Genomic DNA, 26525 nt, shown 5'->3' on the forward strand with positions numbered 1-26525 from the left:
ATCTCAAACAAGGGAAAGAAATAGTACCTTACTGAGGTTGTGGTATAAGCTGAACTAGTCCCCTTTATATTAGGCATCCGTTCGAGCCTTAGTGAACACAAACATGTAATAGCAACAATATATAACTATACAATCTTTCACGTTCATAGACTCTTCGCTAGCAGAGTGGTTACCGCTTTGGCTTGAGAAGCCTGATTAGGCTTTAGTCCAAAAAGTTCGAATTCAGATCTTTACCTTTATATAAAAAAAAATATTTAAAAGCGATCACCCAGATACTCCGTATTTCTCCCCCTTTCCAACTGGTCCAGACAAATGAGAACGCTAAAAGCTTGAAATAGCGCTAAACAAAAACAATTGGTAAAAAAAATTATAATCGCAAAGATGTATTATTGTTAGTCTAGATCTCTTAAAAACTGTATTACATGACTGATCTAAACTAATTAATACACATTTGTTTTTTTTAAAGTATTTTTTTGTATTTTGCTTGTTTTTAATATATATTACAAAACTATATATGTATACTTCTACTACTACTAATCAGATAAATTGTTGAGTCTACTGAATTTCTGGGTAAGGTTATGAGTTAGGGTTATGCTGTGAACGTTGTGTCGTAGTGTTGCAATGTCAATTTGTTTTATTGCTTGTTTTGTTCAAAGCTTATTTCAACTCTTGTCTGGTACAAGTTTTGAACACGTTATTTCTGCCACGCCCATTCTCGGATCAAGTTCAAACTCTGTACCAAGCAAAACATGAATCAATAAAAAAAAAAAAAACCAGTTAGTCGTTTAATTAATGGTATTAAATTATTTTGTTTGATACCAAAAAAAAAAAGTGAAATTAATTCGTCAGTATAAAGAGATGTCTGTCTAAATATGTGGGGTTGTGTCCCCTTGGATAATTGTACACGTCATTTCTCCTACTCCCATTCTGGGATCTAGATTAAACCTTACATACTTATTTAGTGAACTTATCAAAATATGAATAAATCAAAAGCTTAACTTATTAGTCTATTATTTTTTTTGTAATTAATTATTTTGTTTGATATTGAATAGAGGAAATAAATTTGACGTAATTTAGAGTTTTAATTGTAAATGGGGAGCTCTCCCCTTTAGATTTACACCCCCTCCCCCTTTATAAAAAAAGTAAGTCTGTGTTTTGCTTGTTCTTGTTTGGTAATGTCATGTCCAAATTGCCACAGAAGTGAAAAGTACATATTTGGTTTCTTATAGCTTCGAGTTTCTACACAGAAGTGACAAGTACATATTAGGTTTCTTATAGCTTCGAGTTTCTACACAGAGGAGTCAATATTGTTTATGAAGATAATTCCCATTACGACACATTAACATTCTTCAACTTTTACTTTCTTGGTCTTTTCAATCTCTTCCTGTATCTTTAGGTACACCTTTCCTTTTGGTCTCCCCCGGATTTTGTATCAGATATCCAGATGTATCTTTCGGAAACCATAGGTTGTTAAATGTTCTTCTTTATACCAGCGAAGGCTATCTGAAATTATTGTTATTATTAGTATTATTTATTAGAACACATACGCTAAAATTAATCTATACTTTTGTATACTTTTCTCTGTGTGGCTGCCAAGTTTTTTTTTTTCTATGTTTAAACATTTTGATTTGTGAGCATTTAGTCTAACAAGCAGGTTGGAAATCTCACCAGGGGGCCTGCAATTATGCGAGGGGAAATAGAGTAATTGATCTCTAGGGTCTCTCTGACAAGGATTGAAAAAAGACAGAACTTAATGGAAGGCTTCCGACTCTTGTCATGTTCCATAATGTATGACAGAGGTTTTCTTTTTTAAAAAAGTATGAGAATATTCCCCCATTCTTGAATCGATTGGTTTAGAGTTGTCTAGACATTGGAATTGGTTGAAACAAAATGTTGAAAGAAATCACTGGCTAACAAAGCAAACGTTTCTCATCATTTCTGTGAAGTTTGAACGAAGCAGTGATTTTATGTAAATACTTTCAAACTTTTCAAAAGTTCTGAGACCCTTTTGAAGGTTGATTCAAATGTTGGGCTATTTTACCGAACCAATAGCTGTATCTAAAGAAAAGGTCCCGTTTCAGACCTTGCCATCTCTATCTGGGCAGAGGATGTTAAGATCATTTTGTTTCCTTGGCCCACGGGTTATGGTTATCGAGGTTGTCATGTGGTCAGCACGGCGACCACCCAACTAATGTCCGGTACCCATTGATGCTGGGCGCCCTAAAGAAACCGAAATTAATAATCCTAGTCTTCACCAGGAATCCAACTCGGGCTCCGGATTCGGATACAAAGCGCTTTATCACTCATCCACCGCACCGAATGCACTTTACCAAATTTCTTATCTAAGTTTTTTTTTTATAACTCGGTCTCTCTCTCTTCGCCTCTCTCTCTCTCTGCGTCTCCACCCTTCCCCTCCTCCCATTCGTTCAATCCTTTTTTCTTAACGTAATCAATTTTCCTCTCATTTTTTCTCAATGTTCTCAGCTAATAGATTTCAAAGGAGATCTAACATAAAAGCAAAATCTTAGCTGTATAGGCTGAGATGTTAATTGTGTTAACAAAGCTGCTATTGGACATTATAGGAAACACAATCACGTTGCCGTGGTAACAAAATAAACCCATCTCCATTGGATAACTCAGCTCTCAGTTTCAACACAATACGCTTTGACTACCAATGGAATTGCCTCTAACCCAAATAGACTGTCTGGCTCCACTCTTCTACTTCCTTCTCATTTGACACTTCGGAGGGTTCAGATCTGTAATCCTAGATCCGAGATGAACCGCGCAGTTGGTTCCAGATCAGGCAGTTCTCCGAATAGTTTTTCTTCTATAGGAGTGTTTCGGGACCAGAGTAATGTTTTGGCCTCTTGATAGAGTATGCAGCTTTGAGCTATATGGTCAGCATTCTTGGGTGATGCTCCACAAGGGCATGTTTCGCTAGTCCCGACTTTAAAGACCAACTGAAGAGGTTTTTTTCGAAATTGAGATAGCGATTGATTTAGATAGTAGATAGCATCAAAGTTAGTTCCTAAAAATTTGAGATTTTAGAAAAGCGTATTTATATTAGAAAAAGTAATTTGAAAGTGTAAAAAATAACGAGATTTGAAAATCAGCTTCAATGGCCGAAACCGGAAGTGACGTATTGTAATGGACTGAGAAAATGTAAATAAAAATAGACATGGCTGGATACGTTATTGATAGCGATTCAGATAATAAACTTATCTAAATCTAGCTGTCCAACAATTTTAAATGATACTTATCATGGGATGCACCAAAATGCCATGAAGAGAACTCTTCTACTTTTTCAAAATATATTCTAGAGCAGACTATTGAATTAATATAATTAATATAATTATAGATAGATTATAATAATAGGACTAGTCACTAGATTCTAGATTGTCACTAGATCACTAGATCTACTACTGTAGTTACAGTAGTACTACTCAGATCTAGACTCTAGACCTAGTCTACTCTAGTAGTAGTCTCTAGTATCATCAAGTACTAGTAGATCATCTAGGTCTAGGTATACTATACTTAGACTATACTAAGTCTAATAGTTATATCAAAACTAAATGGTTAGATCTTGTTGATGGTCTATTTTGTTGATGAGTATATATATGTTAATGGTGCATGCGAGTCCATATGACACAACAACAGAATGAATCAAGAATATACTTAATAACGCAGGCTGATAACTTCAACAATTTAATAAACAATAAAAAGGGCACAGTCCTCTGTCGTCGCTAGCCTAGCGTCGTCCTCTAAGGCGTCTTGTCCGTTATTCTTCTTGTTCGTAATCCTACTCTGTTCTTACTCGTCACATTACTTAGGAAAAACCCGATTCACATCAACTTCTACGCATCTTGTGTCATTACAATCTATCTCAATATTATTTTCTATATCTCTAAGTCTAATTCTAGCTAGGCCTTCTAACACTTTTACTAGTCACTCACTAGATCTAGAGTTTATAAATACTTGACTTGTATTATTGTACTAATTGTAGTAATACTACTAGTAGTACTAGTAATAGTTTATAAACTAGTAACTAGTAGTAGTAGATTTAACTAATTAAGTAGATCTAGAGTCTAGAGTAATCTAGACTAGCCTCTATGTTAAGTCTAAGCACAGTCGCCAACATTTTTTGGTAATAGTTTGTAATAGTAAGACCTATTGAGTAGTGTCCTAGCAATAGCATAAAGATTATTCATAGATATAAATATAATATTATAATAGTCAAGGACTAAACCTAAAGCCTAAGCTAAATCTATATAGAATATATTTATACTCTTTACTAGCCCTTACTATACTTATTAATAAGGCTAAACTTTAGATCTAAAAAAATAATAAGTCATCATTTATATTGGTAATATAAAATAGAGATTTTTATTAAACACATTTGACATTTCTTTAAGTCTTACTTAAACTTAAACAGGGCCGGTCCTAACGATTGGGGGGCCCTATGTGAAACTGATTGCGCGGGGCCTAGTCTGGGTGGGAATAAGGATAATAAGTGAAAATTAAGATCTCGTATTTAAAAAAAATTCGACTTTGAATTTTATTAAATCTTTACTAAGTACAAGATTACGATCAATTTAACTTTACTTTACGAACTTTGCAACCTATGGCATATTAAAATGCCAGTCACTCTATTAAAGTAAATAAAGTATGGAAACTTCTGATTAAAGTGAAAATTTGCCTGATTATTACATTTTAGTACATGAAAGCTGACAATGTCTTATTTCGTTTATCGCGCATAGGATTAGCGTTTTCGGAATGAATGACACCCACAATTTTGTCTATTTTTCAGGAGATTTTTATGAGATTTCCAGGTTTTATATATACCGATATATATATATTGCAATTTAACTATTACACCTAGAATTAGCACGAAGCCTATGAAAATGCAGGGCCCACTGCGACCGCATAGGTTGCAGTGGCTTAAGACCGGCCCTGGTCTTATATATATTAGATTGCCTAGACCTAGAGTAGAGTAATTTATTATTATTAAGAACAATAAGAGTTAGATGTTGATGTTAGATCAGATAATCAGTATAACATATATAATATATATATATATATATAACCACTAGTTCTATATATGTATGCATAATTAAGTATAAATGTTAATAAATAAATTTTTTAAAATCTATTTTACAGGAAACATATATGACATGTGGCATACAGACAAGTTTACTAGATGGATCTTTCATCATTTTGGAAATACAATATTCCCTGTGAAACAAATCACAGAAACATTCTACAATTTTATTTTATATAATAAATACCAATAAATGTAAATACAAAATCACATTTTAATAGAGTTCTTCATTATACACACAACATTATTTTAGTATGTTCCTTTTCACTTGCTAGGTTTAGACAAAGTTTCGAATCAGAATTTAATATTATTAAGTCATAGCCCAAAACTCCAGCAGGATGTTAGTTAATGGCAGTGGTCAATGTTTGAACCTGAGACCACAGAGAAGACAGTTCGGAATGCAAACCACACAACTTTCTGCGTTTCGAAACCTATTCAAATTTTGATCATTTTTATGTTAATGCAGATCTGAATGTCCATTGCAATGATGACTTGATCTGTAAAGGGGTTACATTTTTTAAAAATAAGTTGGATCTCATTCTTCGAATGATGCTATTTATTAGAAATTGCAACGTGGAATACATATTAGAGGCCAAAAGAACATCCACTGATGAGGGAAGACGTAGACGTCCTAAAGAACATTTAAATTGACCACCAGCTTAATATGGTTATGTCTTCACTGGACGCAGCAAAATATCTAGTTTGCAGCTGGGGCTTCGTAGCCATGGAAAATACTGCATTTCTCATTAATCTTTTGACTCGACTGCCAGCCTTATTTATTAAACACTTTAAATTATGAATAGCTCTGCATTTTTTAATAACAATTAAAAAAAATATATATTCAGTGATTAACTGGCAATAATTGGGTTACTAAAATTTAATAAAATGAGTTGCATAATTACATCAACAGTAGCCTATATATGCATTACTTAACATTATATTGATACTATAATTTATTTTCCACTTCCCTGACTTCCCAGAGAAAAGAAAAAAACGACAACTCCTTCTCCAGTAGGATAATCTCTTTCATTTATAGTCTAAACACAATTTAAAACTTTGTTACCTACAGTTACAGATTAACTTGCTAACTTAACTATCTAATGATTCTATTCCAATCAACAAATGAGTCAAGCGTGAGATAAATGAAAACTCTTAAATTTTTAGATATACATTTATAGAACTATGTAAGTATATAGGCCCGAATATACGGTACGAATATATTTAAATAAGAGTGTAATAAAATCCATATTTCGTATATTAATAATATTATAGAATTGGTAGATCTAGGTCTAATTTTTGCCTTATAGATTAGTTTTTAGAAATTTAGATCTAGTACTTTTTTTACTAGTAGATCTAAATCAGACTACTTTTAAGTCTAAGTTAAGGTTTAAGTTAAAGCTATTTGCCTAGTGTTGTATGGGGTTGTGACTCTAGATTCAAACTAAATATAATCGTATACTACAATAACTACATTGAATGAGCTCAACATTCACATTGTAATAATTGTTTTTTTCCCATATTGGGCCTAGTGCTATTAGAGCATGGAATGGGTTGCCTGAGCTAGCCAGGAAAACCAGTGACTTGGCAGAATTTAAGTCATTGGTTAATATGCATGACTAAATGCATGACGCGTAGGACGTAATCATCTTCTTTTTTGAAGTAACGTCTATATATAAGATAAGAAGACTATAGGTTAATAATCACTAAGTGTATAGATAGAGTATATAATTTTAAACTTTGTTTTTCTAGATCTAGGCCCAGCACCTCGATCGGATCAGTCTAAATAGATAGGTCTTATCTCTAAATATCCAATACCTACTACTATTACTAGATCTAGACTTCATCTAATTGGATTTAGATCTAAATTTAGGTCTACTTCGTACATCATTAATGATCTGAGAAAAGAACTCTGCTCTTGATCAAAAGCAGTAGATCTAGAACTAGAATAAGCCTGAAGCAGTAACATAAGCCATAAATTGCGTAACTTGACTAAAACGAAACATGTGAACTGAGGCGCGCGGTACTGCGTGGGGTGAAACGCTGTTCGCTTGACTAGATCAAGAATAAGCCGACAAACAGTAGATCTAACATGCAAAGCCATAAATTGCGTGATTTGACCTAATTTCCCCAACTCTAACATCCACTTTTTATAAATTGGCGTGTTTTAGTCGCCTTTGTTTTTAGAAACTAGCATTCCTGTAAAAAGGAATAGGGAAATACGCTAAGCCATAAACTGAAAAATTTGACCTAATTTCCCTTAAACTACGTCATCGACCTTGGTTGTCTGGGAAATACTGATCTCGAATGGCTTCGAGATTGTGAAATTTAATAGTCCCTAAAACTCACATTAAATTGCTTATATCTAAATAATTACAAAGAATATATGTCTAAAATTTCGTATGTATGTTTTTTTAAGCATTATGAATCTAAAAAAAAGTATAACACCGGTTTCCGCGTCTGACCCCAAAACCTCTTCAGTTGGTCTTTAAGCTTCTGGAACATATGTTATCTCATTCTGTCGTGTCCGGTTCTGAGGCGAAAAAGTATGCGTTGGTCATGTCGAGATAGCTTATAGTAGGCATTTTTGTCCTTGTAATTGGAATGTGAGATGATTGGATTCTCAGTTATTTAGTGTTGGTGGTTGGTAGTTGAGTGAAGGTGTTGTTTAGCGATCTGTTGACTTCAGATGGTATTAATGTCAATTACGAGTTCGTAAAAGTCCAATCCAAAACCAACGAATAGTATAAAATAAGTCTATCCGGCTTTTTAGAACACAGCCGTCTTTGCGTCTTTCGTCCGTTATTCTCTAACCTATTTCCGTTTTTAACTTTTCAATGTACTGTCAAGTCACTAAAGAAATACCCAAATAAAACTCAACTTCTACGCGTCTTACTATTGAGGCATTACAAAAGTTCCAGTTCTTCTAATAGCTCTACGTTGTCTTAGTAACACATTTGTTTTAAAAAAAAAATGAGCGTTGCTTGTTTGTTTCCTGTTTATTCTTTTCTTCTCTTTAGAATAGCATGTGATATGGTGAAAAAAGGGGGGGGGGAGATATAGGTATCACAGGTAAAAACGGAATCTCGCTACGTGATGCAATGAGGCGATAATGTCATTTCGTTCTCACCCTCAAGGACAAACCTTCAACCGAGAGTGCGAGCTCACGCCCATTGCATTTGAGACAGTTCACATCGCCTTTCTGATCAGTCTCGCTCTAAGCTCACATCGCCTTTCTGATCAGTCTCGCTCTAAGCTCTCTTAGATGTGCGGTAGACCATAGCTACAATGTGTGGATTTTTGTTTTTTTCAATTTAGCTTTGATCCTTTTCATTGTCATTTACACACTAGCCTTAGCACCCTACACTGGTGAACCATAATACGAACCTGGTTAATATTCACACTTATCTCGTTTGCCACCACAATAACCAAAAATAACTGTCGTACCATACTGATTATCATCACACGAGCCTTATTACTTATGACATTAGGAGCAATTCATATTAAAGAACTAATTGGGCTGGGCCATGTAGACGTAGGCCGCGCAGTCACTAAATGAAAACCACAAACAAATTGATTAGTTGACTACTTACATACCAAATAAAAAACTGTTTGCTTTCTGACAGAGCCTGAGAGGATACGAGATACCCTTGTACTGTTACATGCTTTGATATTGCACCCCCCCCCCCCCAACATCTGTTCCAAACCAAAAGCATGAACAAGGCCGGTGAATGTGTGTCTCGACACAGTGTGTACGTTTACCTAGAGAACAGGGGGATCAGAATGCACCACTTTCCCTTTCTTCTTCTAAAAACTAAGGAATCAAAGTGTAAGGGTATCATTTTTCAATTTAAATCATGCGTATTCTACTTATTCTTTCTTCTGTGTATTCACCACCTCATCACCAACATCATCATCATTATTATTATTATGCTTGTTATATTATTTTATTGTTTTTATTGCCAAGGGAAGTAATAATGTAATCAAAGATAGCCACATCTAAATCTCTTGAAATGAAACTATGTGGCCCTTGAAGTGCTCGTTCCACAGAAAGTCTCCGGAGTTCGTACATTTGATCGGAATAGTTTTATAAAACTCATGCATGTTAGTGCACCGTCTGGAGATACGACCGTCATAGAAGTCCCTTGACATGCTCGTTGTTGGGCTTGTGACGCTGCCACGCGAGACCAACGTCCGAGATCAGTCGTCATAGAAGGTCTGAACACTGACCTGCAACACCGCAGGGCTGTACGACGTGGCAACGAGCTATTGGTCTCCACTACCCACAGGTTGCGTATCGCAGGTCAGTGTTGAGGTCCAATGTCTTGTCTTGAACTAAACAACACAATCTCGTGATACCGCTATGTGCATGAAGAGTCCGTATTTTGGTCCGAAGCTAATAAATAGTCCAGCATTGATTTGGAGCTTTGGGGTATCTGAAATTTGAATAGGTATAATTGAAATACTTTCAAAGTAATTAAAATCGTTTATTGTATTGTTACTACCAGCTGTTGGCTTTGCTTGCTCTTATTTCAGTGTTAACTAGGACTCCACTTAATGCTGCTCTGTAAGTAATCAACAGTTCTTCAATGTCTGTGGCGCAATTCATTCTCATATTGTCAGCTCACTGTATCAAATCTTACTACACGTTGTTCAGTTCCTTTGTTCATCATTGACTCTAGTTGTCCTAGAAAAAAGGTCCGTTCCCTTGTGTTACTCAACCGTCAGCGACGACGTAGACCAGAGTCAACTTTGACATGCCACATTCAATGACATATGTCAGACATACAATGACATATGTCAGACACACAATGACATTTCAGACGCGAGATGGCATATCAGACACGAGGGAAATACAAAATCCATTCCGATTGACTAAAACCCAGCCGTATATCTGGAGCAGCTTTTGTTTGCCACATGGTCCGCCTAATATGTGCTGTGAGCGAACTCTGCCGACACTATTGGCAAGACCCGTTATCGGTTAGTACTGACAAGAGGGTGGGAGAGTTGGTCTGGAGACAGAAATTCAATCTTATCGATTAATGCGTACTTTTCCTGAAACGTTTTCAGCACATGGACATCGTTGGGAAAAATACACATAAGAATCAATAAGAAAAACAACAAATGAATTTTTAAAAAAATCTTGTTTAGATTTGAGGGATAGAAATGAGTAAGGAATGAGCTAGGGGGACGAAGGCTCAGTGTCAAACTTGCGATTGGAATAAGAATGAGGCTGCTGGTGTTATCTTATCTTATAAAATACAGACGTTACTTCAAAAAAAAAGGAAGATGATTACGTCTTGCGCGTATCCGTAGGTGAATCTAGGCATGCATGTGAATCGGTGAATAAAACTCATTGATTGTCCTGGCTGACAATATTTGTACAGTGATTATGAGGCCCTCTTTAGATGCAGAAAATAATCAGCGGGAATGGACGCCAACTATTTGAACTGACCTTTAGAAGATATGGAATTCTCTGAGCACCCCTTCATCTGCTTGATCTAGTCTGTGTGTACTAGTGTGTATGTCTGCCTGGTTGTGGTATGTTGATGTGGTTTTTACTCCCAACTTGTATTGGTTCTAAATCAGCTAAGTATCGAGCAGATAAAGTGGGCTCAGCGAATTCCATATCTTCCAAAGGCCAGTTCAAATAGTTGGGTCTAATGAGGGTTCCATAGTCACTGTACTAGTATTACCATTAACAAGAAGTCTGTACTGTACTAGTGTCATCAAAGCGTTTAATCGCAATCACATTTCGCTTGCTTCCTTTGTTTTAAAGCTCAACCCTCTTTCAATAACATTTTCTTCGTTTTTTTTTTAAATATTCTTTGTCCACCGGCTCCAGCTTGTGGCCTGCGAGCGAACCATTGACTTCAGTGCCAATGTCACGACTTCTACTAGGATTGAATCATGTTAATCTAATTTCAAGTGGTCCCCGAGTTATTCATTAAGGGTGTAATAATCTTCTTGGCCCTCCTATGACATAGAGACAAGGCCCTTACCTCGTAGTTCGTTGTGTAAACTTGTGTAACTCTATGCTGGCTTCAAGCTGTCTCTCTTGCCATTAACTTCAGGTATCAAAGCAATCAAAGACAGTAACCAAATATTAAATTGAAACAAACCTTATCGAAACCTTTTTTGTTTTTTTTTTTGTATGTCACAGGTCATGAAATACTTCCACACAGACAAAGCCTCTAGCGTAAGTAGATGTACGCATTTTAAGCTCGATCTCTGTTAACTCGCTTGTGTTTTCATTTCTACACTAAAGCTTCAGTTCCTCCACAGACATGCTTACTGTTTTGTAGAGAACATTAGATCTACACTTTTGGCAGTTCAGTCCTATTGGCGTTCTTAATTTTTTTTTTCAACTCACTCTGTCTGTCTGCCTGTCTGGTAAAAGTTCGTATACGCTATTTTTCCGACACCCATTCTCGGATCAAGCTGAAATTTTGCACAATTATTTCTTTTACCTGACAACACAAGAATCAAACTATTGGTAATACTTATTTTGTTTGGTATCTCGAACAAAGAAAAGAAATAGTACTTGACTGAGGTGGTGGTATAAGCTGAATTAGTCCCCTTTATAGATCGCCGCTTTAAAGTAAGTTTGAAGCAAACAATAGATAGAATCTTCTATTTCCATACACACCTCAATTGCAGAGTGGTTAGAATGTCGGCTTCAGGAGGCTTGAGTCATGAATTCTTATTCGGGTGGTCCCCCCACCCTTTTTTTTAAAATTGTTTCTAAAAAATGATTACGGTAAAATTTACCCATATATCTCTTTCTTTCTCCCCCCCCCCCCCCCCATTCTTTTCAACTTGTCTAGAGATAAGTGAAAGGATCATAGCGTATTCAGAAAGTTAAAAGCATGAAATAGCGCTAAGCAAAAACATTTGGTGAAATAATCGCACAGATTTATAGTTGTTGGTCTAGATTCATTACAAACTTAATTACATGACTGATCCAAACTAATTGATACAAATATACTTCGTATCAGCTTTTTTTTTTAAGTATTTTTTTTTTGTTGACTTTGTTTTTCATTGCCCATAGACGGAACTTTAGAAACGTTTCATTTTTATTCTAATTGTATTCTTCAATATATTCCCAATGAAAAACAAGACAGAAACAACTATTCTCATGACACGTACGTACTTAGCCATGAGCAAAGTTGCTCCAACGAAGGTGTTTAGGAGTCTCCATCTCTCCTTACCCCCCCCCCCCGCCAATTAAATCGATTTCTTTTTTAAAACAACGCTTATGTTCACTTGCTTACTTTCTCTTGCATGTTTGGAGTTTTGCAATCAATTTTTCGACCACTTGTACAATTCCAATCGTCATCAAATTTTGCGTACAAACTCATGATCGATGATCACACAGGAATCAATAAAAAGTGAACTATTTAGTTAATCAATTAGTTTTTAATGGACTAATTTGTCTGTATATAGTTGATATACAAATAGAGAATTAGACGATAAGAAGGGTAAGATAGCTTAGAGGGAACTGAAATAGTTCTATTATAGTATTTTCTACTGTTTGATTCGTTTCCATCTAAGCAGTATTAACTTTATTTATTTATTTTTTTTTTACTCTTTACTTTTTTTGTATGTGGTATCAAAGAAATAAGAGACACATATTTTGTACTAGACAGTTATGCACCCCCTGAAGAACAATGTAGCTATGCTAGCGGCCTACTCGTTCATTAGGTAATGTTTAGCGTACTTTTGTTGACGTGCTCGTTGTAGCATTTGTTTGGTGGACGCACTTTCAGTTTGGATTGTTTTTGTTTAGCTTTCAATTTAACATGCTGTCATGTGTACGTGTGTGTGTGTGTGAACCAAGGTCACACCGCTGCCTGTTGTGTACTTTTAACGTTTGGTTGATTTCACCTGTCTGCGCCTGTCTCTTCTATAAACCGCTTCAGATAGGGTATCTCGGCTGATTGCGCTTTGTTGTTTTTAAAGATGGCTTTAAAATAATAAAGTACCTTTTCAACTCCGCTGACTGAAGGGTGAAGTCCTGAACGTTCTTGTCCCGGTATCAAAAGAACAAGTTTCAGACCTCATCGGCCCTTAGGGTCATCCATGTCTGTGGTTAACGAGGGTGTCATTTGGCCAGCACAACGACCAACCGCCTTTACTTTTCCCCAACTAATGTCAGGTACCCATTTCAGCGCTTTACCGATCAGCCACCGCGCCTCCTGACCCGGTATAGTCTGGACATTTTTATATGAAGACGTGACCTCTTAAAAGTTAAAGTAAAGTACCTGTTTCAGACCTTGCGAGATGATCTGTTTCTATGTCCCCGAAATTCAAAATCCCCGTCTTTGCATCGAGATTCGAACCCGAGACCGCTCGGCCACCCTGCCCCCATAGACTCCACTGAACGCGCATTAAATTGTCGATGCAAAGAAGGGTGATGGCTCCTGATGACGGCTACTTGCTTCACCTTTTAGCTACAGGAATCAACGGCCTTAACTGCGCCTTCAACGAAGATTGACAGGTCACAGAGGAGCGACGTATTGTGTTCGTCGCTTGGTTGGGATGCGAGGTCATGAGAAGAAGACGCAGGAATGCCTTGATAAAATGACAGCTCCCACAACTTTTAATTAATTTAAGCACGGCGCATGATCTAAAGAAACACAATAAGTTTCTTCACCTACAGTGATATAATGTCATATCAATCCCAGGGTTTCAGTAGCTATATGAAAGGTATTTCGTTTCACTTTATGCATTTCCGTTTTGTACTCCCTATGTGAACCATGTAACGGTAACATTACCAGAAAATGTGGGATGGATATTTTTAGGTTTCACTCTCTTCAGAGACACCGTACCCTCACCATCTTTTGTTTCGTGCCTTCGTCCCAAATGTTTCAGATCAAGAAGCTGTTTAACGCACACTTTTGAGAATGACTGAACTCGAACCAAAGCAGTGTCCACCATAAAGTAACTTTCAGACAGACGCGAACACGTCAATCTCTTAAATTTTGACAGCAGGGGGTCCGGCCTTTATACCCTAACCGAGACCAGTCGTTATAGATGACCTGAACACTGAACTGAAACGTCACAACCTGTGAGCAGTTAAGAGCTCGTTGCCACGTCACAGGTCTGTACGACGTGGCAACGAGCTATTGGCTCTATAACGAATGGTCTCGCTCTAACCCTTAATTGACGTCATCTCACATACCAGACCACCTATTGTTATTTTTTTTTTGTAAATGTCCACTAAACCCTCGAGCAATTTGGGCAGCCAAGTTTCAAAAAGTCGCCCAGTCATTAGATCTAGCCTAACGTAATATCAAACTACGTATAGTCCCTGCTGTTATCAGTCATGGTCCAAAGTTATCCGTCATGCCTGTATCCTATTCCTTGTCAATTACACCAAATATGTGACCATGACATAGAAACTCTTTTATCTGGATGACCCCCCCCACCCTCCAATGGACGCACACACACACGCACACACACCTGCGGTGGACAGATAAGCGAGTCTTAATCCTCGATAGTACTCGTGTTAAAGTGCATTTCCTCTATGGCCAGTGCAGCCAATTGCCTGCTATTTGTTTGCCTCGAAAACTGGCCTTGAAGCTGTACGTGGTTCTCTCTCTTTTCTCTTTGTGTGTATGTGTGTGTGTCTATGTTTTTTTCTTGCACACATCTTTTAGACGTGGTAATTTGGTCGATGACATGTCCTCGTGTATTAAGCAAAAACTGTTACCCTCCAGTTCCGTACTTTAAGCGTTGTGTCGCAGTGGGACCCAGGTTAGTGCACTTTTCACTCTTCAGGTTTGGTAGATTAAGTTGTCGGCTCCTACAGACTTCTTTTCAGGCTCCTCCTATCGCTCCTACGATGGAAGCGCCTATGGTGCCTACCCTACGCACTTCAGTTTCAGCACGCTAGGGTCAATAAGGGTTAGGAATACTAAGATCAGAGAGGAAATAGACTCGATCTCAAGCTGTTTCAGCGCTAACGGGCATGGGTGAAAGGATCCACAGCGTTTTAGATGGAGGCCTTCTGTGCCTAGGTTATGATTAGTTGTTCTGATTTTGACATTGATATTCAAGATTTTACGAGATCTAGTCAAGCGTCTTGGCATATTTCAATGTCAGCTAAGACCATGATTTTAAAGCGGACATACGTCTATGGTACAGCAGCAAAACTTTTAACTCGAGATTACAACCACGGATATAGATCTATGGTACAGAATCAGATCTATAGCTCGTGATTACAGCCACGGATATAAATCTATGATATAGCAGTCAATATATAACTCATGATTCCAAGCAGGTTTATAGATGTATGGTACCACAACCAATCTATATGATTCCAACCGTGTCTTCAGATCTATGGTGCCATACATGAGGAAACAGGATGGAGGATTCGCACCAACCAAGAAATATACCAGCTAGATGAAGACCTCTCCGTATTGTCGGAAATAAAAAGGAACAGATTACATTGGGGCAGGTCACAACGAAAGAATGCTAGAGAATAAAGGAGCAAAGATTGTTCACTGGCAAAACTCAAAAGGCAGGCAGACCACGAGTACGGTGACTTGATGATGTAGAGACAGATCTCCAACAGCTAAAAGTCCAAGCATGGAGACGTAAAGCCCAGGATAGATTAGAATGGAGAGATGTGCTAAAGCAGGCCTGGGCCCTCCATGGGATGGATGAGATGATACAGATCTATGTTAAAACAGCCAATCTGGATATGGGTTTTTGGTACGTCAGCAAATCTATAACTCATGATTCCAAACAGGCCCAAGTAAACTGTGTGTGGAGGCACGCCACTGCAACACGCCTTTCACTCGTTAGTAACATGCCCGGTAGAACATTGTTCTGACGTTCTATGATTTCTGCACACCCCCCCTCCTTTTTTTAAATACGGTACATTTTTTTTTGTCCGCTTTCCCCCTGTTGTGAATAGTCAGAAAGGAAAAAAAAAAGTCATTTGCCAACACTGGTGATCTCCCCTAAGCAGCCTGCACTCTTGCGCGACCAGGGAATGTGTTTTAAATATAGCAGTCACGTCTATTTTTCACTTTGTATGTAAACTTCTAAAGTATGTGTGGAGGGGGTGTAGGAAATATAAAACAAAATGGCGATAGCTTGCTGTAAGCAGAGATCACTTACCATGTGTGTGTGTGTGTGTGTGTGTGTGTGTGTTACTGAACCTGCCCGAGTAAGAACTTAAAAAAAAAAACACCACTACCACAGCAATATGATAATCGTTGGAAGTGTTGAGGTGTGAGTGTATGTGTGTGTGTGTGTACATGTGTTCACATACAGCTATGGTTGTGTAGCTCTGTCGCGGCATTTGGCTCCAGTCTCACGCCGCTTTATCTCTTAACCAGCCTGGAGATGATGTATACAACTTCATTTTCTCCACCGGCTACACCCGACATTGGGATGAAGATTTAGAAAGGTACTCAAAATTCTTTAAAAAAAAAGAATAACATTCCTTATTAAAGCTAAGACTAAAACTGCGTTATTGATCCTTATGGAGATTCGTTGTGATTATTATGATTGTTATTATTGTAGAAATGAACAAATGTTGACTCTTTGGCACTGCCAAGGTCGAGCTTCTTTAGAAGAACACAAATTTCACTTTAATATACAGAAAATGAACTAATTTTAATGTTCTGGCACTGCCAGGTTTTATAGCTTCGTTAGATGGACACTAAATTCATTGTTGTCTTCTTACAAGTGTCCACTGAGGAATTTTCTGGTGCTGTGTCAGGTCTGCAGCAGTACTGCCCTCTTGATAGGTAACGAGAATCAAATTAGGGAAGCTTAGTGCCTCGAAAGTGTCTGCCAGGTCAGTAGTCACAATCCTCTCGGCAGGGTATACTGTTAACTTTATTATCGATGAACTTCTTTCATACTGGCCTCTTGCTCTTCAGCTATCCCAGAGCCACGCAGCAGGCTTTTGGTAGTTGTAGCTGTGATACCCGATGAAGCGAGAGACCTTTCCATAGTATCTAATGTTACTGCCCTTAACGCGGTTGTTCAGAATTTCTTTCACGTCACGTGGTAGTGTTGTTTACATTTGTTGCCTCATTGATTTCATTGTTACTTGAATTGTAACAAACTAGTCTAAACTACTCGAGATCTATACATCTTTAATGAAGAAACATTTGTTTACAATAGTTCAATAACTGATGTAACTGTTTAAGTGCATCTTCTAGATCTAGAATGTCATCTATTCATTTAGTACGTTATTCAAGTAATCTCTGCTAGAGATCTAGGCCATTCTAGTCGACTTAGGCTACATCGAGAATTAGTCAAGATTTATACTCTAAATAACCTAGAATCAACACGTGGTAGACATTATTGCATCAGTTAATCTCGACAGCAACAGCAGTAGATGTACAGGATTCTTGTCCCTGTAAGATTATAACCACGTGACTTAAAGTAGGTTAGAGAAACGGAATAACCCCATTGTAGAAATCTTCTGACCACGTAGCCTAATTCTTTGTGGGGGTGTTCAATTCTTTCCAATAAGCACCCACCATTCATCTAAGTCCGTAATCCTCTCTAGTCTAAGAAATGTAGTCTAACGTAACTGAATTTTTACCGAAAGTTACATTAGTTTATTTTATCGGCTTGTAACATAACGGGGACTTGGTGGCTGAGTGGTAAAGCGCTTGGCTTCCGAACCGAGGGACATCGGGTTCGAATCCCGATGAACACTTTAGTTTTAAATTTTGTGATTTTTCTGGGCGTCCATGAGACCACCCAACTCAAATGGGTTTCTGACATTAATTTTGGGAAAGGTAAAGGCGGGTGGCCATTGTGCTGGCCACATGACATCCTCGTTAACCGTGGGACTGAAACCAATGACCTTTATCTCATCTGCCCTATCGTTAGGTCTGAATGGGGGGGGGGGGAGGGTAATTGCAACATATCTGATGTTTACGTATTGTATCGTCTGTGACCCTGTGTAAAGACAAAGTGAGCGATGCACAACAGCTGTATCGGTTGTTTATTGAACACATTAGGTGCAACATCTTTGCATCGTGAAATCACACCAGGTGCACCAAGTGGGCACTCCCTCTGTTTGTTTCATTGGAACACCCGTCGTGGCCCCCCCCCCCCCCCCCCCACCTTGGGACAAGGCCTGGGACACGCCTCCGATGACCACCTCGGTGTAATACATGTTTGTGTTCGCCTTGACGTAAGGTGTTATGGCGGTGCGCGGCTACACGGTCACGTGAAGGGAACAGGGCGGAGCGAAGCAACTGTAATGCATATATCACACTCGCACGCACACACACACACACGCAGACTTGACGTTGTTTTTCAACCCAACAATTTGTACTTGTAGTAAAGTGCAGATGAGTGGTACCAGGAGAGAGAGAGAGAGAGAGAAGGGGACGGCTGGGGGCAAGAACCAAATTTTTTGTCAGCCTGGATAATGAAATCTACGCAAAAGCGATTTTGCGTGTTTGAAATATAGAAAATGTCTCCTTTCTCCTTCTCTCTCTCTCTCACACACACACAGTGTACTTGCACTCCTCTCTTATTGATGACGTTATAGTATCGTTGATTAACATAATAATGTCCGCTTCAAAAAAAATTACTAAAGAGGTCCCGGTCTGGCTTAATGAGACAAGACCGGGGGGGGGGGAGTGTGTGTGAGAGAGAGAGAGAGACGCTCGCTGGGTTTCGCTGGCAATGTGACCTTGAGGAAATCGCGTTGTCCCCGATGGCTATGAACGAGAGAGAGAGAAAGAGAGAGGGGTTGTGAGATGATACAGTGGTGTTGTAGGGGCGAAGTGTGGGAGGTGGTGGGGCAGGCTGACACCCTCTCAGATCAAGGCGCTGAAATGATTGAAATAGTGCATTTTTGTTTCTTCCACCGTTTGTTGTGATATTTAGGAAGTTGATAAAGTCGCGTGGACCTAGTCGTGCTGTGATGTAACGTCGCGTGGTCGAGCCAGTCCTCCCCATCCAGACGCAACAACAAGCGACCAGGCCTTATTCAACCTATTGTAATGTCAGCCGCCCTGGCTCTCTGTGCAGTACCTGTGGAGGCATTGTTGCGAATAGGTTCAATTTAGATTCTTCTGTGAGCGGTGTTCTTTGTTGGTTTTTTTCCGGATATTTTCCCATTGTTCTGTGTGTGTTGGTGCAGTTGTCTTCTATGTGAACCAGTGGACGTTAGACAAGACGCTACTCCGGGGAAAGAACCGCTCAACTCTGTTCTTGTTTAGATCAATGCCTATTTATATTGCAGTAAGTTTTTTTTTTTTTTTTTTTTTTTTTATAAATTATACATTTTAAAAATATTATTTATTTATTTTTCCATCTCCATTTTTTGTCTATTTTATTTCTCGCCTTGAGTTTGAAATTAGTTTGAGATTATTAGGCGACCTGGTTAGAATGGATAATGCTGGATACTTTAAAATCTAATATATAAAGTAAAATGTAAGGAGTAGGAGTATATATATATATATACTACATACAAATCTACACCATTTGACCAATCTTCATGAAACTTGGCATGATCGTCAATAAGCGGTGATCTTAGGATATGTAGTTACCCCACAACAAGATAGTTTACTTGATTCAGATCAGTGAGGCACCTTGACATAGATTTTAATTATAAAACAGCATAAATGTCTTTCATTATTGAACAAAACAAAACAACAACAACAACAGAATAAGAAGCCCGAGCAAAGCCGGGTCAAAAACATATAGCTAGTATTCAATATTGCATTCTTAGAATCTTAGAATGTAAAGTTAAAAAGTTCCCCTTTCAGACAATCTATAGGGCATCAGTTTCTTTAGACAACGGTTAAAGAGCAGGGTGTCGTGTGGCCAGCATAACGACTAACCGCTTTTACTTTCACCAACTAAAGTCAGGAACGCATTAGAGTTGGGTGGACTCAGGGGCGCCCTGAAAAAAATCCCGGAATCAAAATCTCTGTCTTCACGGAGATTCGAATCCAGGACCTCCGGTTCGGAAGCCAATCGCTAACAACTCAGCCAACGCGCTCTCCCCTTCTTAGAATGTATGGTGAAATAATAGTTCAACGTTTATACGACAGTAGGGAAGGGGGGGGGATTTCATAGGAGTTGTAGGACTGCTTGAGTTGACTGTAGAAAATATATATAAAACACACAATTATATCATTGACAGATCTTATCTAATTAGTGTTAGAAATGAAACACTTCAAGCTATTTGCAGTAAGGTCTGAGTTTTTGTAGTGAGAATATAAATGTATAGGAACATTTTAATGATCGAATGCCGAAGAGCTTTCGGCCTAATTTTTCTTTTTCTGTCCCGTTAAATCTACCATTATGTCAGTTGCTAAATAGCAGATGACCTTTCCATCATCTGCCCTAGAGATCGCAATAGATGGATAAACAACTATAACGTTTGAAAACCTTTACTGTTTGGAAAGGTGACATAAACAACAACACATTCGATTCTACTGAAACGGTTTAGGAGACACGAAGTTGCCACCTTCCCTTTACAAAAATCATTTCTAGTCTTTTTTTTTTTTTCTTTTTAAAGATCTACATCTGTTTCTGGTAGAGTCTAGCTATGTCCACTTTTTTACAAAGCTTATGTCAACGGACTCTGTCTGTCTGTTTGGTAAGAAGTTTGAACATTGCAATTTTGCATAATTATTCAAAGTCGATTAACAAGAAAAAAAACCCAATTAGATAATCAATTCGTACTAATTAATAAATTTGTTTTTTTATAGCAAAGAAAAAAAGGAGCTAAACCATGCCCTTTTCAGATAAAAAGCAATACTTTGCAGTTCTTTCCTTTAGATAAGCTTTTTTTTTTCTTTTTAAAGTGATCTTTTTTTTTCTTTTTAAAGTAATCTTTTTTTTTTCTTTTTAAACTAATCTTTTTTTTTCTCTTGCTTGTTTTATGTTCATTTCTCTTTCTCATAGATCTCTCTCCCTTAGACTCCCCCTCAGACTCTCTCTTTCTCCTAGTTCTCCCTAGACTTATTGTTTCTCGTGTTTCCCACGCGCCCCATTCTCTGGTATTTAGTCCCACCTTCTCACACCAGAGACAGTCAACTATTGACCTCGCCCCACCGCTCGACATCTCTCCCAGCCTCGTGTTGTTCTGGGCAGATATGTTGGTTTTGAAATTTAAACGGCAGCGGACGAGCAGTGTATAAACAGACTGGAACATTTAACAGAAGGAGCACGATTGGCCAACTTAATGCTCGTGTGACCCTGTCACTGTCTTTAAGTTTGGATATGTTAAAGCCAGTAGGGAATCGGGTCATTGTTATGATCTCTGTCAATATAGGTAATTATCAGTGCTGTCATTACATGCATAGAGACCATTTCTAACTGCCGTAACATGGTTAGTCCCCATGTGTGTCATATTATGTATATTGATTGCAACCACACAGACCTCCATCAAATCTGCCATCACCATATATACTACCGCCACCGTAAAGACCACTACCAACTCAACCATCACACACTGACCACTCACCCATCTCCATACTTACTTACAAGCCTATAGGCCACCACCACCTCAGCAGTCACCATACTTACTTCTGCAACCACATAGACCATCACGAACTCAACCATTTCGTACTTACTACCGCCACCACATAGGAGGCGCTGAGAAGTAAAGCGCTTTGCTTCTGAACCGGGGTCGGGATTCGAATTCCGGTGAAGACTGGGGGTTTTAATTTCGGGATCTTCGAGCGCCTCTGAGTCCACCCAGCTCTAATGGGTACCTGACATTAGTTGGGGAAAAGTAAAGGCCACATAACACCCTCTTTAACCGCAGGCCACAGAAACAGATGACCTTTATATCATCTGCCCTATAGATCGCAAGGTCTGAAAGGGGAACTTTACTTACTTTCACCTCATATACCACTACCAAATCAAGCATCTCCATATTTACTACTTCAACCATATAGACCACAATTAAACTAGCCATTACCGTATTTACCATGCATCACAGTCCATAGTGATCTAAACCTCATAGAAACACAACCATATTGAGTACCGCCCTCATCACCCTACAGACACCGCTACCACAATGGTCGTCATTGGCCCATACACCACCACCCTACAGAACAGCCCCCGGTTCATTGTTTCCTATTTATCTTGATGCTGAAAATATCTACAAATGACATACCCGCTTGAAATGCTCAATCGATGAGACCGCGTGAGTTCTCCCGAGACTTTTTATGTAAGAGTGCATTCTGGGATGCTGTGTCTGTGCCGGAGAACAACAACATAATTATATATGAGTGCACAGGAAGTTCTCAAATTCTGTTCAACACCAAAACCCACCGCTACTACATTTATGTACGTCGCTACTACATTTATGTACGTCGCTACTACATTTATGTACGTCGCTTCTACATTTATGTACGTCGCTAATACATTTATGTACGTCGCTAATACATTTATGTACGTCGCTACTACTTTTATGTACGTCGTTGATACATTTATGTAGGCCTCTAATACATTATTTACCTTGTTCTTTAATGTTTGAAAAAAAATTGTATTCATCTTATGCTTCATTTTTTTGTTCCTAGAAATGTTGGAAGTCTAACTGTTCCGTTCTGCTTTTTTCTCTTCTTCTTTCTCTTGGGTAGCTAGTGTTATTTAGAAAAGGGTGACATCGAATGGCTGGGAATAGGAATGGCTGCAGGATTGTCCGCTGGAAAGAAAAAAACTGAAAGCCTGAACCATACATGAAGTGATCCACGTGGGATATTTAGAAGGACTTGGTTTCTCTCTTGGCTGTGTGGCATGCGCTGCGGACTGTGATCACTGTGGTCCTGGGTTCGATGCCCGCTTCCATCCCCTGCCGTACTGCAGGAGCTTTAGGCTAGTACATAATAACATTCATTTTTTTTTGAATGTCCTTAACAAACAACTCTCCTCGAAAATCACATTATTCATATATATATATATATATATATAAATATCTCATAAATTTCGATCTCCTTCTTGTATCTATATGTACATGACGCCTCTGCTTTTAGTAAGCTCTCGCGCTGTTAAAATTAGGACACCTTTTGATTCTGAAATCCTAATTACTTAGGCACATTGTAAATCGACTTATTTTGAGACTGGAGCAAGGAGAACTTAAGCCATGAATCATCTAAAGTGCAATAGACCAGACGTTTCGGTCTTCTTAGTATTCAAGTGTCTTTCTCTAAGCTTGTAGTTCTCTGCTGTGACAAGTGCAGACAACCCCTGGCTAACCCAATTGTGAAGTGTCCATAAAACGCCAAGTACCTGATCGAGTCCGTTGAGTTGGTGAATGGAGGGGGGAAAAAAAACGTTACGACTTTGAAGTGTTTTCAAAACTTGTTTACAGTAGCACGCAACACAAGAAGGACGTTTTTTTTTGTTTTTTGGGTGTCTGAAGCTTTACATGCATGCAGTACTCGTTTTATTTTGGATTTAGATTAGCGTTTCAAGATTTGGCCATGTAGGAATCGTTGATCATTGTGCCATATTCTTGTTGCATCTGTGACTTTGTCTACGAGAGATGCAGGGAGACGAAAGAGAAAAAAAACAAGTTGTAGTTTTTATCCTATGAAAAAAGTTTTACAAGCATGCCCTTTTTTTAAAAAAACAAAACGTGACTGTTTGGACATAAAGTTTCTGCTCTGATCTAACTCTTCACTAACTCTGCACTGAGACAAGACAACGATGGCAAGTCTCGTGTTCAACTCTGACGTCACCGATTTATAAGATGGATAAAATTAGTTTCTGTAATTGTGACACGGGAAAGGGGGGGGGGTGCCGCTAGGGCTGAGTGGTTAAGCGCTTGGTTTCTGAACCTTGGGTCCTGGGTTCGAACCTTGGAGATGGCTGGGATTCTGAATTTGGGGATTTTAGCAAGAGTGTTAAGATTTTTATAGTTTTTTTTTCTTTTAATATCCTTTTTGAAAGCATTGAAAACAAACTAAACAAAAAAATCAATTCCCAGTAAAAGCTGAGAAAAAGATGTGTTTTTTTTTTTGTTGTTTTTTTTTAAAGCAATTTTTTTCTTCTGAACAATCATGTCGTGTGGTGTTCTAGTCTAGAAGATCCATTCTGTCTGCCACTGAACAATCATGTCGTGTGGTGTTCTAGTCTAGAAGATCCATTCTGTCTGCCACTGAACAATCATGTCGTGTGGTGTTCTAGTCTAGAAGATCCATTCTGTCTGCCACTGAACAAGCTCGATCTATTCTCAGGTCAGCTGGAGACGTTCACTCTCCTTCCATTCCCGTGTACTGTTAGAACAGAGTGGGCGTACTGGACTCAACACTAGGAACGATTTGTTGGCTCTTTGTTGTACAATAGATTGTCTACCCCCACTCTTTCTCTTCCCACACACACACACACACACACAAAACAAAGCTACTGATGTAAAGATTGATTACATTTTACTTTCATTTCAGCCTGTTCCCCCCCACCCTAACCCCCAACCCTCCAGCCTAATCCAACATTTCCTCAGCCATGCACAGAGAACGCTCAACGCTTGCCTCTCGAGAAATGCAATTAGTTTTCTCAATGCAGTCTTGACTTGCGTACACGAAGTATGAATGAAATGAATCCATTGGAGAGTCAGTAATAGCGCCCTTTCACTGGGCCACGTGAAGTTTGTCTCATGCTTCCTGGGTGTCAGATGTTGTGGGGATTTAAACCAGCGGTAGACTTACTTCAGCTGGCCGCCTTTTCTACTTCAATTACATTTGTGGGGGTCTTGGATTGTAGACTAAGGGACATTTTAACTCTTCTCTAAAAGTTATCTTCTCTTTGATTGCACTGCTGATTTTCAGGATTCGGTTTACGTTCTATAAGCAATAAAAGAAGAAGATTGGAAGAGATGACTGGCATAGACAAACTAAATACGAAGGACGCCTTATTGGAAAGATCACTGTTGCCAACTAAAACATAATACTTTGTGTGACAATGAAAATAGCTTGTTAATATAATTCTACAGTGTTGAAAAGTGCGTGGGAAAAAAAAAAAAAACGATTCTTCTGGTTTAACAAAGATATCTCTGACCAATACTTGTGTATTCAAAACATCTGGTCACCAAGCAGCTTGCTGCTTATGGATTTCACTACGTGTATGAGAATCTGCGAGATTTATTTTTTCATTTTTCATGGTCTGAATTGTAAAGGTGCTAAGTTCACCAGGTCACTACATTTTGCTACTTGTGTCAGTTACAAAATAACAAAAATGTTTTTCAACGACTTGGACAAATGTTTGATAATAGCCATTAGCCTGGATATAGCTTCAAGTGAGACCTCATCCCCGGGGCGTTCATCTAGTACCCAGACCACGGCGCACCCCGCCCTAAACGTCTTGCCCGGTTATTTTATGTCGGTTATAGGGTCCCAAAAAATTAAAAATAGTTTTTTAATAGCCTCTACAAATTTAGGGTCATCAAACTGCTAGTCACGTGGTGGAGGGAGTAAAAAGTCTAATTAGTGGATGACTGTTTTTTTTTTTTTTTTTTAATTTGTTTCGTTCATCATGATGATGTCATTCAAGACATTGACTTGCAAGGCTTTTACTTAGTCGTTTGATTTTTTGTAAACATCGCGAACTCGTTCAATCTGCCAACTGCGTCTGAATTTCTTTACTGCTTCTGTTATGTTCTTCTGTCAGCTTGTCTGATATTCGCTTTGTTGTTCTTCTTAATGAGTTTACCTGTGCTAGAGATCTCCTCCTGCCCACGTCGTGGGGTTGATGATTGCATCCGTCTCGTTAGAATGCATCGAATATTTGCTTCATTAATAACTTTTTTTTTTTAAAGTGAGCAATAAACTTTCAGTATAGTCGAACTCCCCTTAGCCACGGCTTCATTAGTCTTGGCATGCTTGGAAGAGAGTATCAGCAGCCATTGCTTTTAAAACATTTACAACTCTTTTTTTTTTTTCTTGTGCCTATGTAAATGATTTTTTTCAAGGAACCAAACTGAAGAGTTTGAAAGAAAGAATGGGAACTGGGCTTAGTGGGTCAAAATGGAACTAATAGTGTAAATAGTGGATGACTGTTTTTGTGTGTATTTTAATTTGTTTCGGTTGAACTCCAAGACTCGGTTGAGCTCCAAGACTCGGGATCGCTTTGTAAGTGATTAAGACGTTTGGATGAATCTGCATAGCTAGATCTAGTCAGTGGAAAAGTTGTGCCTGTCTTCGTACTGCCTCTCTACGATCTTAGTCACTGGTGTCTGGAATACACGACTCACCGCCCTGTCTTGCTCGCTGTGTACTTAGCAATGGATGAAGGGTTGAACAACTAAAAAGTACTAGAACGACTTTTGTCCAGGTTGTAGAATAAACGTTGGCACAAATGGTTTTAGTTTTCTGTTTGTGTGTTGTGTGTCTGTCGGTTGGGTGTGTCCTTACGTTTAAAGCAGGACTAGCCTAACCCAGGCTTGTACTTTAGGGAAATTGCTAATTTGAATGAAATGTTG

At 38.5% G+C, this 26525-nt stretch overlaps 1 protein-coding gene and 1 long non-coding RNA gene across 6 annotated transcripts in view; both read left to right on the forward strand.

Moving 5' to 3' along the window:
* Window positions 1–26525, forward strand: part of LOC106060663 (vitamin D3 receptor B-like) — a 127637-nt gene that overhangs the window by 66713 nt on the left and 34399 nt on the right. For 2 of the 5 annotated variants that reach the window (XM_056009353.1, XM_056009355.1), the window contains exon 2: window positions 11259–11294. The exons of 1 other annotated variant lie outside the window; for it this stretch is intronic. In XM_056009353.1, coding sequence (XP_055865328.1) covers window positions 11259–11294 — 36 coding nt within the window. Of the gene's footprint in view, window positions 1–11258; window positions 11295–18732; window positions 19331–26525 lie in introns of those variants that run through there. 2 more of the 5 variants (XM_056009352.1, XM_056009356.1) reach the window with 2 other exon arrangements.
* Window positions 2388–5310, forward strand: LOC129922658 (uncharacterized). The gene is made up of 2 exons (XR_008774573.1): window positions 2388–3523; window positions 5158–5310. It is a non-coding gene; the product is annotated as an uncharacterized LOC129922658 (long non-coding RNA).

This window comes from Biomphalaria glabrata, chromosome 14 (genome assembly GCF_947242115.1).
Source record: "Biomphalaria glabrata chromosome 14, xgBioGlab47.1, whole genome shotgun sequence".
Classification (NCBI taxonomy): Eukaryota; Metazoa; Mollusca; class Gastropoda; family Planorbidae; genus Biomphalaria; species Biomphalaria glabrata.